Source organism: Eptatretus burgeri, chromosome 11 (assembly GCF_056783735.1).
Source record: "Eptatretus burgeri isolate ZD-2024b chromosome 11, Ebu_testis_v1, whole genome shotgun sequence".
In the NCBI taxonomy this organism is placed as follows: Eukaryota; Metazoa; Chordata; class Myxini; order Myxiniformes; family Myxinidae; genus Eptatretus; species Eptatretus burgeri.
In genome coordinates, this window is record NC_140971.1 from 33,512,162 (window position 1) to 33,531,874 (window position 19,713).

Consider the following 19,713-nt stretch of genomic DNA (forward strand, 5'->3'; position numbering starts at 1 on the left):
AGAGGTTGAGGGGAAAAGACAGAGGAGGGAGGGGAGTGTGAGAGGAAGGTGAGAGGAAGGGAAGGCAGATGTGCGGTGGAGCATTAATTATGATTCATAGTCTCATCAAAATTGTTCTGCATAGAATAACAGTGATGATGGAAACAAAATAATATCTGAAATCCATTTTCTACCGGTCTTACGATAAACACGGCCCAGAGACATCCAGAGAAAAACTCTCATGCAGACACGTCCAGACACAAAAACACCACCTGGACGCGTCCAGAGACAAACACCGCCTGGACATGTCCAGAGACAAACACTACCAGGATGCATCTGAAGACAAACACCGCCCGGACGCATCTCGAGACGAACACCGCCCGGATATGTCTGGAGATAAACACTGCCCAGATGCGTCTGGAGACAAATACCACCCAGACGTGTCTGGAGACAAACACGGCCCAGATACGACCAGAGATAAATACCATCCAGACACATCTGGAGACAAACCCATAAATACTGCCCAGATGCGCCTGGAGATAAATACCACCCAGACGTGTCTGGAGACAAACACGGCCCAGATACGACCAGAGATAAATACCATCCAGACACATCTGGAGAAAAACCCATAAATACTGCCCAGACGCGTGTGGAGCCAAGCTGTCTCGAGACAAGTACCACCCGGAGATATCCGGAGACAAACACAGTCCAGACATAACCACCATCTGCATATGTCCAGAGACAGAGGACAGAGAGAGGAGGGGAGAGTGAGAGAGGTGTGTGTGGGAGGAGGGTGCTGCACTGTATTGGGAGGGGTTAGGACAGAGAGAGAGGAGTGGGGGTCCGGGAATTATCAGAGATAATATGTTATGCTTTGTGAACAAAACACACAACACACAACACACAACACACACAGATACATGCTTGGCCGACATCGCAAATTTTTGGTGAGTGATTCACTCAGAATGACGTAGTGCGGTACTGCCATTGAATGTAGGGCGCTCAGCAAGTGGCTTAAGCACTCAAGCAAGCACTCCAATTAAATGGTTGATAAGGAACGGCTGGTCAGGCAGTGTCTGTATAGCATATAGGATCCATTTAACTTTAAAGCCGGTCTTCACCACAAACGCAGCAGTTAAATAAATAAAATGAACTTGTTCAAATGATGACTTTATCCACAAAAGAGTTGGAGAACAACCCTGGAAACATCGCAAAGTTTATTCGCCCATGAAATAAATATTGTAGATTATCCACTATGTTGCCTGCTCGTCTGTGCAAGCATCATGTGGTACATCGGTTTGCAGTCCATGCAAACATTATAACTTTATCTTAAAACATCTGTTTTTCACCAGATTTGCTTTGATCCCTTGTAGAGCACCTCACAAAACCTCCGAAAATATAGACACAGATCTGGCAGACACTATGGATAAGCAATCCCTCTGGGGAACAGGGTGCGATGCCAAGCAGTGAATGCATGAAATCATTTTGCTCAATGAAGCTGGTTAATTTTGGCACATTCCTAAATTTTTTGTTCACTCAATATAATTCTCCAAACAGTAGAAAAAGATAAGTCTAATGCTTTGGAAATTTCACATTTTCTTGTGTATGTATGGAGAAGGAGGGAACATAGCCTTGCTTGCTTAAAGTAAATAGGTATATAGTCTTGGTTATAAGACTCCTTATTTCTTTAAATTTCACATTTCACAACAGATTTCGACACTTATTTAGTCCAGACGATATCCGATCCTCAAAGCCAAAATAATATTTTGATGATATACTTTAATTTGTCCGTGAGAGTTGATCGTGGAAAATTGTATCATATAATGCATGAAATCGCTCCAAGCTACTCATTTGAAAATTATAGTACTAACAAAAGCAAGGCATGCGGCGATTCGTAGCCCTGATTTACAGGCCTTCGATAATATGAGTGAAGAAAGTGGGGAAAAAAAACTTTATTGTCAAGAAATCGTAACGGCCTGTTCGAAGTCGAGGTATGGTTGAGCAGGCCAAAAAACATGGTGGTTTCAAACCCCAGCGAGGTTACCTTGGATATGCCCTAAGACCCCAAAGAGCAAGGTGGCTGAGGATGCACCTGATCGATCTAATTTAACAAGGCTGTGAATTACCTTCAAAAGGGGTGTCTAAATTAACCCAAACACCCAATTTTCATTCATGCACTTCCTTTGTTGTCCTCAGTATGCATGCAAAGTTTCAGGTTGCTAGGTTTCATGGCTTTGGAGTTTTGGAGAAAACACACACACACACACACACACACACACACACACACACACACACAAACACACTGCCATTTATTAGTATAGAGAAACCAAATGACAGTGAAGCACATTTAGTGCATGCCTCTGTCTGCTTGCATTTTTGTTTTCTACTGTAGGTGAGTTGACACGCACAGAGGTACGAGGCCTTGAGAGAGGGGTACAGTACTTCTTCAAGATGGCTGCACTGACAGAAATTGGGCCTGGTCCCCTTTCAGAGGCTGTTTCTGTGGACATGTCAAACATTGGTGAGCTTTTTCACTTGTTATGCATAAAGATGACAAAATTGTATTTAATTAGAACTGGTCAATGGGCAGCATGATTGCCTTTAATTGTCTGATTCTATATTTCATTATTAAGTAAGTCAAATTTGGCAAAAACTTCCATTCTGGTGAGTGCCAGCATTAGGAGCATCTATCAACGTAAAGGAGGGTTTACCGTGGGAGCTGCTGTACGCAGATGATCTGGTGTTGATTGCAGAGAGTATGGATGGACTGAAGGAGAAGATGAACAAGTGGAAGGAATGTATGGAGGCAAAAGGTTTGAAGGTGAATATCGGAAAGACGAAGGTGATGGCAAGTGGTAAAGCATGTGGTGAGGTGGAAAGGACTGGGAAGTGGCCGTGTGCTGTGTGCAGGAAGGGTGTCGGAGTGAACTCCATTCAGTGTACAAAGTGTGCTGAATGGGTTCATCGAAAATGTAGTGGGGTGAGAGGGTCATTAACCAGTGTGGCAGCTACATTCAAGTGTAAGGTGTGCATCGAGGGAGCAACAGATGAAGGAATTGTTGAGTTGGATCTTGGAGATGGTGTGAAGCTGGAAGGGGTGAAAACATTTTGCTATCTCAGAGACATGCTGAATGGAGAAGGTGGATCAGACTCTTCGACGGTTGCTGGAGTGAGATGTGCATGGAAGTTTCGGGAACTGAGTGGCGTGCTGACGAAGAGGGGAGTGTCGTTGAAGCTGAAGGGAAAGGTGTATGCTACATATGTGAGGAGTACGATGATTTATGGGAGTGAGACATGGGTACTGAACATGGAGCAGCAACAAAGGCTGGAAAGGGTGGAAATGCAAATGGTTCGGTGGATGTGTGGAGTATCGTTGAGAGAGAGGAAGACAAATGATGACTTGCGGAAGATGATGGGAATAGAGTCTGTGATGGAAGTTGTGAAGAGAAACAGGTTGAGATGGTTGGGTCATGTGTTGAGGAAGGATGAAAGTGACTGGGTGAGAGGAGTGTTGGAAATGAGTGTAGTCGGAAGTAGAGGATGGGGAAGACCGAGAAAAACTTGGCTAAATGTGGTGGAAGAGGAAATGTGGGCAAGGGGATTAAGAAGGGGAGATGCAGAAAACAGGGTAAAGTGGAGAAGATTGTCATGGGGCCCGCAAGGCTAACCCCTGCTTTAGCGGGGGAAATGGCCTTTAAATGCTTGTGTGTGTGTGTGTGTGTGTGTGTGTGTGTGTGTGTGTGTGTGTGTGTGTGTGTGTGTGTGTGTGTGTGTGTGTGTGTGTGTGTATCAACGCTTTCTGCAAAAAGTCTCATTATGTATTTTGAACTCGACTTGGCCTTTGAACAAGAACTATAGTTGTATTGAGCCTTTCAACAATGCAAAAACTGCTTGGGGTAAAAAGTGTTGGATGTCATGGATTGGGGGAACGGGGACATGGGGTGGGGGCACATATTTATTTGCACAACAAATGAGTTCATAAATAAAGGATGGCACAAAACGCAATGCAAAAATAAGTTAAACAACAAAGAAAATCACAAACATTAAAGAATCCCAAATGAAATCTGAGGAAACAAACATCGATGAAATGGCCAAACAAAATTACTTTTCCATATGCACCTGGAAATTAACCCTAAGGCTGGAAGGCGAGCCTCCAAGAAAACACAAATATATGAAGGGAAAAATGGAGTTGTCTAGAGTTGGCTGGAGTTCTCTACCCAAACATATGAAGAGTTGTCACCAGCAAATGATAATTTGAATCAACTTGTGGAGTGAAATCCCTTTGGACTTGAAGAATCCCGCACCAAGTCAAAGCAGAGATGTGTACAATCAGCAGATTGTGACTTCCCTGCAGCAGTAAGTCTGTCCGGTCCAAGGAAGGCAACGTCTGTCTGTGTGCAGCTCAGGACATGGACCTCCGGACTCTGACACACTGCTCCAATGATGAAGACGTTGACAAGGACCATAATAATTCCAGCACAATATTCACTTCCTCCATCTATGAACGTCTCTCTCTCTCTCTCTCTCTCTCTCTATCTCTATCTCTATCTCTATCTCTATCTCTATCTCTATCTCTATCTCTCTCTCTCTCTATCTCTATCCCTCTCTATCCCTCTCTATCCCTCTCTATCCCTCTCTCTCTCTCTCTCTCTCTCTCTCTCTCTCTCTCTCTCTCTCTCTCTCTCTCTCTCTCTCTCTCTCTCTCTCTCTCTCTCTCTCTCTCTCTCTCTCTCTCTCTCTCTCTCTATCCTTCTCTATCCTTCTCTATCCTTCTCTATCCTTCTCTATCCTTCTCTATCCTTCTCTATCCTTCTCTCTCCTTCTCTATCCCTCTCTATCCTTCTCTATCCTTCTCTATCCTTCTCTATCCTTCTCTATCCTTCTCTATCCTTCTCTATCCTTCTCTATCCTTCTCTATCCTTCTCTATCCTTCTCTATCCTTCTCTATCCTTCTCTATCCTTCTCTATCCTTCTCTATCCTTCTCTATCCTTCTCTATCTCTCTCTCTATCCTTCTCTCTCCTTCTCTCTCCTTCTCTCTCCTTCTCTATCCTTCTCTATCCTTCTTTTTCCTTCTCTCTCCTTCTCTCTCTCTCTCTCTCCTTTTCTCTCTCTCTCTCTCTCTCTCTCCTTTTCCCTCTCTCTCTCCTTTTCTCTCTCTCTCTCTCTCCTTTTCCCTCTCTCTCTCTCTCTCCCTCTCTTTCCCCTCTCTCCCTCTCTTTCCCCTCTCTCCCTCTCTTTCCCCTCTCTCCCTCTCTTTCCCCTCTCTCCCTCTCTTTCCCCTCTCTCCATTTGTGTTGGTTCTTAGGCATCACACACACACACACACACACACACACACACACACACACACACACACACACACACACACACACACACACACACACACACACAACAAACAGCATCTTTCATACTGATCGGATCAGATGTGGCATTCTACAAATGCTGACGTCATAATGAAGGCACATATGATGTCATAAAAAAATCACACTCATTCTTCATGAGGAGTACTTGCCATATGCCAAGTTTCAATTTTTTTCCTTGGTGCGGTTTCAGAGATACAGAGGTCCAAAGTTTTTACATTTATCCAATATGGCTGCCACACCACGTGACCTATGACATCATAGTTATCATTAACATTCTCCATGAGTAGTCGCACCAATGGTGAAAAATGTCTCAATCTGACCAGCAGTTGCAGAGAAAAATACCAAAGTTCTGTGCAGACAAACAGAGGCAGACAAACGAACGGACCCAAATGCAATACCCTCTCCTTCGGTGAGGGTAATAATGGACTTAACACGAACAATACATGCATGTATACTGTATATGTTGAAAATACACAAACCTATTCGTTAATTACAATTAATGAATAAGGTTAACTTATTAAAATTATTCTGTAATTACCAGGGTGTGTCAATAAAAGGTTAACCGCTTCAAATGACCTTTGTACTTTTAGTCATGACCATAATTTTTTTCTTGTTTTGCACGAGTGATCAATGATCTTTGGAGAAGTCATTCAAGCATAACTAAAGTATTCTATGGAAACAAAAATGATGTTTCCTGCAGAGCAAAGAGTAAACATTTCCAAGTGGTATTTTGAGACCAAATCAATTGCTTCCGTCCAGACGAGGTTCTGTACTGAATATGGAGAGCATCCCAGAAACAAACCAAGCAAGCCAGCCATTTGGAAACTTGTGAAAAAGTTCAAAATTGAAGGGACGATTCTCAACATTAACAAGGGAAGGTCCGGTCACCCAAGAAGTGTACGGTGTGAAGGAAACATGGAACGAGTTCGTGAGTCAGTCATGTAAATTCCGAAGAAATCGCATCGTCAAAGATCGACTGAACTGGGTCTCACTCCCAGCAGTATCAGAAGAATAACGAAACAAGATTTAAACCTCTTTCCTTACCACATCACAACAGCCCATAAATTGACCGATGGGGATAAAGCAGCACGAGTCGCTATGTATGAGATGCTGCAGCAGAAGATGGAGGCAAACCCAAACTGGATTTGTGACGTGTGGTTCAGTGATGAGGTACACTTTCACGTTAATGGTGCTGACAATTCACACAACATTTTCTTGGAAATCAACACCCAGATGAGGTTGAAGAGAAGTCGCTTAAGGGTCGGAAAGTCACTGCTTTTGTGGCTGTCAGCTACAGAGGTGTGTTTGGGCCGTATTGTTTGCAGACAAAAACGGAAGAAGGGTAACCATCAATCAAGAACGATACCGGTCAATTGTCAACGCATTTTATGAAGAGTTGAAGCACTCGATGAGCACTGCAGCCCTCCGGTGACATTGGTTCATGCAAGACAGTGCTACCCTGCATACAGCCAACAAAATTGCCTTTCCGCGTCAAAAATTCGGACGAGTCCTCAATTTGGGTATGGAAAATGAATTGTCTCCACACAGCTCAGACCTCAATCCGCTGGAGTTTTTTCCTCTGGGGAGTTTGTAAGGATAACGTCTACAAGGAACACCCCAGATCTGAACCTGTTCTGAAAGCAGCAATTGAGCCTTATGTGCAGACAGTAACCATTAAAACTTGCAGAAACGTCATTGAAAACTTCCCAATTCATATGAATGCATGTTGGGTGTGTGGGGGTGAACATTGAACACCTCAACTATAAGTACATTAACGCATCATGAGTTTCATTTCTCCATGATTTGGTTAATTAAGTTTTGAAGTGGTTAACCTTTTATTGACACACCATGTATTTGCCAAGCAGCTTACCCCCATCTGCCATTCATTGTAATGAGGATACTACTGGAACACAATGACCACCGATTCAAGCTCAGAGATGAACACACTGACCAGAAGAAAGAGAGAACTCAAACTTACAATGTATTTTTGACTGACACCTTCAAAATGTACTGAAAATAACGAGTGTTGCGTCAGATACAAAATCAGGAAATGTTAAAGTTTTCTCATTCACTTTACACATTTACATAAATGTATATCTAACTCTTATGTGACAAACGAACAACGTTACTCACATACAAAGTCCTTTGAATGATACAGATACTTCAATTTAGTACAAGCAAAAACACCCGCGACATGAGGCCGCTGCTATTAAAATGGCTGCTTGCATAAAACAAGACTTCAAAATTACATTTTGATCACTACAAAATCATTTAATTACATGAAAATGATGAACCGTGAAAAGTAAACAATTTTCAGAATTCAAAGCTAAAAATTGCCGTTACAGTTATTACAAGATATTAACTGCACCCGTGAATGGAAAACGGATTGGGATTAAACACCTAACCGTTACATATATGTGACTAGTTTATAGTGACTTCTTCACAACGTTTGGGAAATAATCGTTGGATAAACATTGAATTTAAAAAGGGGGTTAGAAGAAATGGTAAATGATTTTCAATCGTCGGCGTATGCGTTTCGGTCAATGACGACGTGTACTGTACATGTGCAGCGTACCAGAAGTTACGGCCGCTGGGTCGCATACAGTTCTCCACTAAGGTTAAATAAAGTGACCAATCTCCAGACAGCACAGAGCACACCATGTCCAACTGGCAAGCAGCAATCTTACCAATGGAAGTACAACTTCTTCAAACAATATCAAGATTTGTGTCGAATTGGGGAAACTTGGCCCCCATACATGTCCCAACCCGATTAAAAAAAATATTTTGTGATGATTTAAATGTCATTTGACTTGGATTATTTAATCTAGGTCAATAATTGTAAATTCCATCATGACTTGTCTTTTTAAAAGGAAGAGGAGATTGGGACCATACTCTGTGCAGATCCTGGGTGCTGCTTAAGCACTCTCCTTAGCTATTGGGCACAATCCTGAATGGGTCGCCACTCTGACACAGTATACCAGCATACTGGCACTCATTTTGCCGACCTGGGAAGGATGAAAGGCTGAGTTAACCCCACCTGGTATTAATTCAACAGCTGAGCAGAATTTGAACTCAGGACCCGAGAATCCAAAGCCCGCCACCCTAACCATGAAGCCAACACCAGGCATTTTTTTTAAAGGAAAACATAAAAAAGTACGGTTTATGTTGAAAGATAACAGTTGAGGTTAATAAGTTATATGGTTCATTTTCTCCAGTGTCCCAACGTATTTCTACTTCCATAGGATCCCACCCCCTTCCTGATTTCCCACTTTCCTTCTTGATTATACGTTTCATTTTAACGTACGTAATAAATATACAAGTGAATTATTAAAATCTCCTCACCCATTCCACATTTAATGCTTTGTTTCTTTCTGTAAACTTTGATTCTACATGAGCTGAGGTTATTGATGAGTGTCATGTACATCATTTATGTTCTTGTAGGTACACTGTATAATTGTAAGAAGTCAATTTAACATAATTTTATTTTTTCTGGAAATAAAGTAACAATGTCCACTGAATGAAGTTGACAAATAAAAGCATGAGTCAAACAGTTTGTAGAACATACATTGCAATAAATGAAGCTTGTCTTAATTCCTTGATAGCTTGTACTCCAAGGTTCTTCAGTAAATGTGGAACTTGACACAAGTTAAAGTCATACGACTGTGACTCGAGACTTTACTTGAGGCTTGGTTCAAGTGACTTGTTGACATCTCTTTTTTTTGGTTTCAGACCAGGTCACTCTACCCTGGATATGCTTCTGCTCTCCCAACAATGTATGGAGGTCCTCAATGCCAGACAGGAAATCCGAGCGGTATCCCCAGACATATCATGTCCTTTTGACACGATCTGGCACCCTGCCCTGCTCACCAAACTCTCTTCCTATGGTATCCAAGGCCATCTCCACTCATGGCTTGCAGACTTCCTCTCCTGTCGCAGTCAACGTGTGGCCCTAAATAGAGTTCTTTCATCCCCCCTTCCTGTCCAGGCTGGAGTTCCTCAAGGTAGCGTTCTGGGCCCTGTTCTTTTTCTGGTTTTCATCAATGATCTCTCCGACTCTCTGGAAAATCCTCTTTATCTCTTTGCTGATGACTTCACCCTCTGCCGTACCAGCGGTCATCCCTCAGACCGGCAAGCAGCAGCTTCTTCGCTCACTGCTGATCTGGATAAAATCACAAACTGGTCCAACACATGGAACATGTCTTTCCATCCAGACAAATCTCACACTCTCACTATGTCTCTTCGAAAGGACCGTTTAGAAAACCCCCCCATCCACTTTCTCAACAATCCTCTGGAAGAAGTCCTTTCTTTCAAGCTTCTGGGTCTCACTATCTGCCATGACCTTTCCTGGGAAAGCTACATTTCAAACCTCGCCTCCAAAGCCGACTGGGAATCCTCCGTCGTGCAAAGTCATTCCTCGGCCCACCTGAGCTCCTGACCACTTACAAAACTTTTGTCCGCATCCTGATGGAGTACTGCTCTCCCCTCTGGGCTGGTGCTCCTGCCTCTCACCTTTCTCGGCTTCACGCTGTGGAAACCAAGGCATTTCGAATCATTGGCATCTCCCGCAATGAGGCTGAGTCTTTGGGCCTCTCACTCAATCACCGCAGGGTGGTCTTTGTGTCTTCTACCATCTCCTCTCCAGCCTCACCTCGCCCCCCCCTGCTCTCTCTGCGATTTGTCCCCACCACATTTCCACAGGACGCTCAAGGTCCGCCAACAACCCCCTTCTGGTTAAACTACCAAAATCACGAATCACTGCTCACCTTCACTCTTTCATTCCTCTTTTTCCCCGCCTTTGGAATAAACTCCCTCATTCTATTCATTCCCATTCTTCCCTCCAGGCCTTCAAAACAGCTGTTCACCACCACCTCTTATCATCCCCCATCCAAATCCTCGAGCTTTTCTAACGCCGCCGTCTATCTACCCCAAGCCCACCTCCTTCAAATTCCCTGTTTTCCTTCCTGAAATTCCCTGTAATGTCCATCTTGTATTCCCCGTGTTCCCCACCCCATCCCTCTCCCTTCCACAGATCTCCTAATGTCTCTGTTCCCCACTGTTTTGTCCTTCCCACTCCCTCCCCTCTTGTCTCATGCCCCCCTTGCTGTGCGTTGTGTGTTAGCTCTTACACGAGCCTCGACAAGGTATACAAAAAAAACTACAAAAAAATCTCTGGCTATTTTCTCATGTCACCTTGCAGCAACTTTACCTGTTTTGTTTTGCTGCCAATAACACAGTGACTCTACTAATGGGGATTAAACGATAAAGTTTAATGACGTGCATCAAATGTACTTGTTAGTCATTGATTCATCCATGCTGTATAAGTACCTACCTACAAGTCCGATATAAGCCATTGCTCACACCTAACAGTATCATTCACTTAAATGCTTTTCAGATGACTCTTCCGGAGATGGAGCCCAAAGGGTCAAGGGCAGTACACAACAGCAGATGTTTCACCACATTCCTTCAATGCCTGATAACATGAGATGTGTGTGTGTGTGTGTTTTAGGGTTGTTGCAAGCACCGGACTCGCACACACTCACTGGTGTACTCCTGGGCATCTGCACAGTCTTCACATGTCTGATACTCTGCGTGCTTGCTTGTCTCTGCTATGGAAAGCACAGGTATGACAAGCATTGTGTTCCCATACTCGCCTTTGAGCTGTCCAGCCTTGGCACAATTTCTGGCTCGATTACACACTGCTGTCATAGCGCTTAGTAAGTAGGATATTGCATAAATGAATACGTCCTCCTTTTGAGGTGGTATTAAGCCGGCTGTCCTGAGTGCTAGCATTCACTGGTGGCCATTTATAGATTCCATTGTGCCTTTTGACAAGGGTAGACCTTGTATCCCAATACGCATGTCAAGTTATATATTCCTGCCCTGATGTAAAGGGAGCACTGCATCAGCAGCATGGCTGCGAAACAAATGATGCAACCCTGTAGCCAGCTACTGCATACAGATTAATGGTCCTTGTCTCAGACAGCATTGTTGTTTGGCCTGGTACCTGTCACTGAATGGTAAGTAAAAGGAAAAACATTTGAATTTCTTCTTCTTCTTGTCAAATATATTATTCAGGGTTTTGGTAAAGTTTAACACCTTGTGGGTGGCCATACCCAGCTAGATTTGGTGGCAGTAGTACAGGAATGTCATGTTGGTTGTCTGAGTGGTGAGAGCACCAAGACTTTCCTTGCAACTTAAAATTGATACAGTAGACTTTTGTTTCAATAAATCGTCCATGAGATTAATTTTGATGACTGCAAAAATGTATTCAAGAAATTGTTGTTCATTTTAAATATTTTTGCTATTACTATATCAAATATGTCACCAAGACCATTAATTGTAATGAGGATGGATTGTTTTTAAGTTCCCACAACACCTTTCAAAGAGCTGCCCATTATTTGTTGGTATCTTGTTCACATTCCAAACTGATCCTGTACTGTACATCCACTTTGAAGGGAATGGCAAACCACTGAGTGCATTCCTTGTCTTGGAAACATCTTTAGCAACATCATGGAGATTAAATCATCTCTCCTGCTGTAGAATGGCACTGGTCAGTTTTGTCATTTGCACATTCAATTATTTATTTTTTACTCGAACATCCGATTCTTCCTTGTCAATTGAAAACATGAATCTTAAATTTCTGCCATAATATTTTATCATTGCTAATGCATGAAACCAAACTGGATTTTCCACCAATCACTTTTATTCCTGGTGCACAAACAAAGTTAATTGTTGGTTAATCTAATGTCCATTCTTTATCCTCCCCCACTCCCCCCCCCCACACACACCCCTCCCCCCAGAGCATTAATGCTGCTAAGGAAGTTTCATGGCAAGAAATACACTGAGTGGTTTGCCAATGCCTTTCCTTGCAGTAGTCAGGGCAGGAATTTGGCCTTTGGAAAGGGTGCCAACCTAGTCTTGCTGAAGATACTGTGTGATATTTAAAGTGCAGCTATAGCAGATGGGACACCAGTTTAATTAGTCTCCAAAATACATCTAACTCATCATTGCAATCAAAGCACTGCTTGCAAAGCTCACATTGACAGATTTAGTCAGATTGGGAATCCAACGCAGACTAGACAGCTCAAAGGTGATTCATCACTCTAGTTCCACGTGATCCTTCCAATCCGTTGTTGGTTGATAACACCATTATTTACATATCTTGTGGGATTGGAAATCTACACAATGCACTTTCTCATCTCTTTATTATACAGTACTAGGTATATTTTCATCACAATCGAAATGGCAAGAATGCAAAATCCGAATCTCGTATGCATGTGGCTTTTCTACGAACACAAAATTAATTATTGGGGTCAATATATTGTTGTAGATTTCCGCCACTCCGGCGTGCGGACGACCGCCTTTAGCTCAATTGTGGCCACGCACGCACACCGAACGTGACAATCTAGTCGCAGCTTCCGGATCAACGCCGAAACCCAGCTACAGGTGTTTTTAACACACCATAAACCAGCCAACTCTTCTGTCCACGCGTTACAGGGTCGATCGCCAAATTGTTGATGTACCTAATTATTCGCGTGGACAGAAATGCCGGGAGTTTATACCTCGACGGAGCCTGCACGAAAACGAGCCGCTTAAGCAGCTCGTTCCGTATGCGATTGCCGAGCGGTTTTATATCGCCAAGCCCCGTCGGACCAGATGTACGTTTTATCGGCTTATAATCAGCCAGCTAACATTCCGAACGCATCATGGCAGTCAATGGCAGAAAGTGACACGAGCAGGTTAACATTCAAAAATGGGGACATTTATTTTCAATGCACATATGCAATGAATGGGAGGATGGGGACAAGACACGAGCAAAAACCTACAGCCGATGTCTATTTATTATGTACATGCACTTAATCAGTTCTACTTTGGGACAAGGCGCCACAGACTTTCATGCAAACCCCAAGAAAGAAAGAAAGAACCGGGCTTGTGAGCCTTTATAATTGCTCGGAGCCGGGATGACCGAAGGGGTTCTGAGAGACCGAGCGGGTTACCTGGCCACCCTCTTGGTGACTCGCTGGGTCCTGGTTCGGCGACCCTAGGCGTCTTTGCCCGGACCCCTGAGCTCCAACTGGCTCCCTGGTCGTCCGGCCCCCACTGTGGCCTGGTCTAGCCAACGACGCGCTGGAGGAGTGAATGGGTCTCGCCTCAGGCCTCCGGGTTGCGCCGGCAAACCCCCAGCGAACCAACTGCCCAAACTCTGAACTCTCCAGCTCCCAACGGGGCATCTCTCCTCTCCCACCGCCAACCGCAAGCCACGAACTCCAGACTCCAGACTCTCTCCAACGGCCCAGCCCAACTCCAATTTCCAACTCAACTGACTCCAGACTCCAACTTCCAACTCAACTCCACTCGCTTCTCGGCGTTTCAGCACGGCTCTTTATCGGGTTCGGGGGGGGGGGGGAGGTGCTCGCTCTTTCACCTTCGACCCTTCACCCCCGGCTGGCTCCGCCCCTCTCACCCTTTTGATCCGATCTTGCCGTCAAATGCGGCCGTGTTTGAGATCACCGTAAAAACGCAGCCGTGTTGGAGATCACCGTAAAATGTGGCCGTGGGTTTGCGGTGTTGTTGTTATTGTCGTTGTTGTTAAAATAAAAGATAGAATAACGGCTGACTGAAGATGCACAGCCCGGCACACGAATAATTCCCGTTATACATTGGTGGGGAAATCTAACCTGGAACACACACTTACCTAAATAACTGACCTCTGGGGAACCTGAATGGTGTTCTGTGAATTTCCACAACCGTAACAAAATTTCTGGAGTTCACATGACCCATCCTTTCCTGCAAATTATGATCAGCAAGAAATTATGGCTTTTATTTTGTTAATGAAACGGTGTTATGAACCCAGGGCCCTGCAGAACCATAAACCTGACGGTCAGTAGCAGAGTACGCTGTTGGATATAAATAGTGCAGGAATGGATGTGGTGAACTGCACATTTACAGTACAGTATTGTGCAAAACCCTTAGGCCACCACATTTTTCTTTCACCAATTTGTAATTTCTCTCCAACAGGTCATATATAGCCACAGCATGCCCAAAATATCAAACTCGACGAGATGCAAAACAACAGTTTTACACAAAGAAGGCAATTCCCAGAGAGAAATATCCCACAAAACAGGTATTTCCAGATGTGGCATTCAAGCAACAATAAAGAAGCATAATGAGACTGGAGAAGTTCAAGACAGAAAATGGATTGCATGCCCATCGCAAAGGGCGGTCCGTTGGGTGTGAACGTCACCCCCCCCTTGTTTTGCCAGTGAAAAGATAATTGAAACTAAAATTGCTCCTTCTAAAATTTATGTTTACACGATGAGATTTGCAACCCCCCCCCCCCCCCCGACCCACTTTGAGAATTATGGTGACTGGCCTGTATTGGAAGGCTAAAGAAACTCAGCAAAACAGATGGGCCACACCTAAAGATAAGTTCCTTCATATATAGAAAAAATATAGTGCTGAACTTATACAAGAACTGGCACAGACTTCAGGGGTTCAAGTGGACTCAACTATTGTCAGAAGGTCTTTCATCAAGAGTTATCCCATGGGCAAGTTGCTATCAAAAAGCCCTTTCTGCATACAAAAGCCAAGAGAGTAAAACATGGCCAAGAACATCAAAGTTGGGTTGCTAATCAGTGCGGAAAGGTACTTTGGAGTGACAAATAAAATTTTTGAAACAAAGAGAAGACAAGATGTCAGAAGAAGAGGTGATAAGTATAATGATATGTGTCTACAGTCTACTGTGAAGCATGGTGGAGGCTCTGTTTGGGTTTGGGGATGTGTTTCTGCTTCTGGTGTTGGTGATTTGTTGAGAATTGAAGGAACTATGAATGTGGACAAGTACAAGGAGATCCTAATCCATCATGGTATCCCATCAGGAAGGAGGCTAATTGTTGCCAACTTTTTTTTACCAACATGACATCTGCCCCAAACACATTGCAAGTGTCTAAAAAACACATTTACAAAGAAAAGCAGAGTGTGAAACTCTACAACTATTGGAATGCCCCCCTCAAGGTCCTGACCATAACATCATAGAAGCTGTTTGGGATTATTTGGAGAGGAAGAAAAACGAAAAACAACCACAATCAAACAATGAATTATGGGGAACATTGCAAAATGCATGGAACAACCTCCCAATGGAATTTCTTCAGACATTGCAGGGAAACATTCCAAAATGGATATCTGCTATTTTGCATGAAAAAGGTGGTCACACCAATTATTGAAATTTCATGCATTAATATAAAATACAATTCATTTTTCTTTCGTCGATAAAACGTGATTGTTGTAACATCTTTTATTCATCAAAATATACCAATAAAAATGTATACTCTAAAGGTGGCCTGTTATTGACTTTTGAACAGTTTTGTACATATAATTGTGATGTGACTGTTTTGCTCCAAATGGATTAAAATTGAGTTGTGGTTATGTTTGTCAATCCATGCAAAGAGGATAACAGTTTTTTTCTCTCCCAAAAAGATCCAAACCTTCCTACCTCCCATTCCCTTAATTCCCTACCTTTACTCCCTTCTCATGCGCTATGCCCTTCATGTCCCCTTTTCACTCCGTATTTCCTTTCATGCCATATTCTCATCCCACAATGCATTCCCTTTTGTACCCACATTCCCTTCCCACCTTGCATTCCCTTCCTGCCCCATGTTGCATCGCTGCTTCTTCAATTCCTGCAAAAATGTTATTCTTCACAAAATGGTCCATATACAAGATCTGGTTTCTCTAGATATCCCAAATCTTGGAGGTGCACCACATTTCTAGTGGAATGCTTGCTTTGTGCATGTGGTGAGCAGATACCAAGGTGGCAGACAGCTACAATTGTGCTGCTGTACACAAGCAGCTGAGGATTTGGGCGCAGGAGGAAGTGTTGAGGGATCTACCATACAAATTTCACAGCTCGATAAAAAGCCCGAGCGGCCTGAGGTGCATGAGCTTGAGGGCCTCGTTTGTTGCAAGGATGTTGAGGGACAACAAACCAGTGCTGACCCATCCTCCTTGGCATCAGAGTATACCTGCCAAATGGATGATGCCAGGAGTTGTCCAGCAGGAAAGGTCTGTCCTGACAGGGTGTGTGGGAATGTGTGGGGAGGAGGTATAAAGCAAATGCCAATTGAGATTACATATAAATTTGTGAATTTGAATGGAAATTAAAATTCAAGATGAATGATCACTTATGGTACCCAATAACAACACAAAACTTACACGTAGGTGACAAAAATGAGTTCTTCCTCTTCTTTGTTTGCAATTTAACTCTACAATAAACTGCAGCTACACTTCCTCTCCAATAATAAACAGGGGCAATTTCCTTCTCCAATCTCTTCATATTTAGTGGAACTTTCCCTCCTCTCACTTACGAGTGGAACCTTCCCTCCTTTCACTTACAAGTGGAACTTTCCCTCCTCTCACTTACAACGAGTGGAACTTTCCCTCCTCTCACTTACTGTGAGTGGAACTTTCCCTTCTCTCACTTACTATGAATGGAACTTTCCCTCCACTCTCTTAGTATGCAGTGGAACATTCCCCCCTTCCCTGTATTTTGAAGTGAATTAATTGGGTATCTTATTTTTTACTCTCAAACTCTCTGTAGATGGGGAATGGAGGCTTCCACGACATGCACTCAAGGAGAGTTGAAGGTGATGATTGTGCCAATGCAGTTGTCAACTCCACTGAGGCATCTGCGTGTGAGATCTGGCAGACTGCAAACAGCACAATGTTAACAGACTTCAGCTTTACCTCCCTACAGAACTTGGAGAATGACACAGAGCTACGGTCATTGCAGGTATGGGGAAGGAAGGATAATTTTACAGGGGTGTGTGTGCTGCATTGTTTAAAAACTACAAACCACGTCGGTCTTCTGATCGAAATGGCAGACGTTCTACCTCTGTTAACTTGTTTTAAAGGCTGTTGCTTACTTACTTGCCTCAAGATGGATGTTCATTGTCAAGTTTTTTTTTTTTGCATTAATAAAATGAAGTGTTATCAATATTATGAAAAAGCGATGGTATATATATATATATATATATATATATATATATATATATATATATATATATATATATATATATATATATATATATATATATATATATATATATATATATATATGTATATGTTGTTCGTCTTTCGGCTGCTCCCGTTCGGGAGCATTTAATTTATTGCTTGACGGGGAAAAAACCAAGAAACGCGCCCCTCTCATGTACGAACGAACAAAAGACGTCATTTCCGCCCACCATCGCATTTTGTGCTGAAAGCTAAGTTCTTCTTATTTTACATCATTCTTTTGTGGCCCCCTGCCACGCTGTATCGAACGATTTCATTCCTTCTGTTATATATAAAGGTGCTTATCACAATAATAAGATTTTTACATTTCAAATATTGAAGATTATTGAAGGATTTCACTTGTTATTATAGATAGATCGATAAATAACTCTTTCAGATATTACTCCACCTGTCCCCACTCGTCTGGACATACTAAAGTAAAGATAGGAAGAGCAGGAGATCCTTGAATCATTCGAGGGCTGATGGAGCATCTCCTTAGCCTCCAGGTTGGCCTGCCAACCATACATCCCATTTATAGATGTTGCATATGCAATGATAGTATGCAGATAACATGGAAATATAGATGATGCAACACGAAGATGTTTGCTATGCAATCGGAATATGTCAGGTATGCAAGCATGGAGACAGTTAACGGCACCATCGTGTAAGCATCTATGGCCTGACGGCATGACTTAGCAGACAATGAAGGCTTGATATCCCAAACACTGTAAGTGTGGATTCCTGGGAGTACTGCACTCGTATTAAAGGAAGTGTGTGATCAATAGGCTTTTTGAACTAATTAGCAGGAGGAAATTTTTTTTAAATGGTCTGCATGAAACAAATCTAAAATATATATTCCTTTGATGCGGGCAATCGAAACACCATAAGTGTTCTCATTTTTCAGGCACCAGTGGTTTGATTGACCGTCTGCAGTGGTGGAAGTGCACACAACCGAACCGCAAGTCAAGTTCGAACGTGCCAATGAATGAAATGCAACAACACCAATTCTGCAAAGTGTCCAAACCCCGACATTTCCAGAAACTGCCGACTTGCCTACATGCACAAATTATTCTTGGTATCCCTGTCCATAGCCCACTTTTCAACGGACTTTCTTTCTCCAGAGAAGCAGCTATCCTGTGCATTGGACAATCAGACAGGCGAGAGACATACTTTTCAGCCACTTGCCTCTGGGCTGCAGAAACTGACCTTGCCATGCAAGCCAGTCTGGGTATAACACTTCAGCAAAAGCAGGCACCACCAACAGTCTTCATATTTGTGTTTTTATTTTTCTATTCATGCGCACCAAAGAACCTTTTAATTGCTGCTCAACATGTACAGGTACATCATGTTGCTTATTTGCATATCCAATTCATAATCCATGCTTACATGCAGCTTCCCCTGAAACCCTAACTTGGCTACTTCATTTCCACAGTGTTTACATTGGTTATTTCTGGTACTTAACTCATGGTTCAGAATCACGTAATGGCATTTTAATGGCAAGAAGTTTCCAGCAATTTGTGTAAGGGTAATGCTGTTTTCTGAGGATAACAGTTTGTGACCACCATTGAAGTTGATGTGCAAATAGAAGAATGTATATAAAAGACTGAGCGGGGAAGGAACTCGCTCATGAAAAAGGAAAACACACTTAATTTATACTAATACACGGACTGAGTTTATCGATTTTGAAAATTCTCCGCAATGAACTGTGTCGTACATGTCCCTGAAGAAAAGGGATGCAATGCTTCTTGGGACAGATGTGGAACGGCGTCATAACTGATAGGGTAAAACTGTGACCCACAATAATGTGCACATGTCGTTTCCTGATAACGGACAAATATGATCACGGAAATGGAAGCCATTTTCAAGGAGACATGACATGTGTAACTCCAGCCTAATGCATACCATTTGTAATGCACATGCATTTAATGATATAATAAGAATATTGATCATCCATTTGTTATGGTTTCTTACAATAGTTTTATGGCTTTGTGTGATACATTTACGTGCAGCACCATCCGTATTAAAATAATGTTTCTCGTTGTTCATGTGTCGTCATTTGTAACGGATGATGATGATGTGTCCCGTTATTCTACGACCTCACTAAAAAAATACAGAAATCAAACTTTTTGAAGTGTTTCTGTGTGCAGAAATGTTTGTATCGTCTAACCAGTTCAATGGACATAATTTTTGCCATCTCTGCAACACTGGAGTCACCACAGATGTGAAACTGGTCAATTTAACATGGACATTTCACTTACCTTGAAAATGTCTCTTTTATGTCGTCTGTACAGCCTTTTCAGCATTGTAGCAAGATCGCCTTG

The 19,713-nt window shown here is 42.8% G+C and overlaps 1 protein-coding gene across 6 annotated transcripts in view; it reads left to right on the plus strand.

Annotated features, from left to right (window-relative positions):
- The window catches only part of LOC147016808 (immunoglobulin superfamily DCC subclass member 4-like), a 187,248-nt gene that overhangs the window by 154,282 nt on the left and 13,253 nt on the right, over positions 1-19,713 (plus strand). For 5 of the 6 annotated variants that reach the window (XM_085845835.1, XM_085845836.1, XM_085845833.1 and 2 more), the window contains 5 exons: positions 2,372-2,500; positions 10,851-10,965; positions 16,147-16,405; positions 16,941-17,132; positions 18,297-19,432. In XM_085845835.1, the coding sequence (XP_085701961.1) occupies positions 2,372-2,500; positions 10,851-10,965; positions 16,147-16,405; positions 16,941-17,132; positions 18,297-18,311 (710 nt within the window). In that variant the 3' untranslated portion in view covers positions 18,312-19,432. Of the gene's footprint in view, positions 1-2,371; positions 2,501-10,850; positions 10,966-16,146; positions 16,406-16,940; positions 17,133-18,296; positions 19,433-19,713 lie in introns of those variants that run through there. The other variant, XM_085845834.1, reaches the window with a different exon arrangement.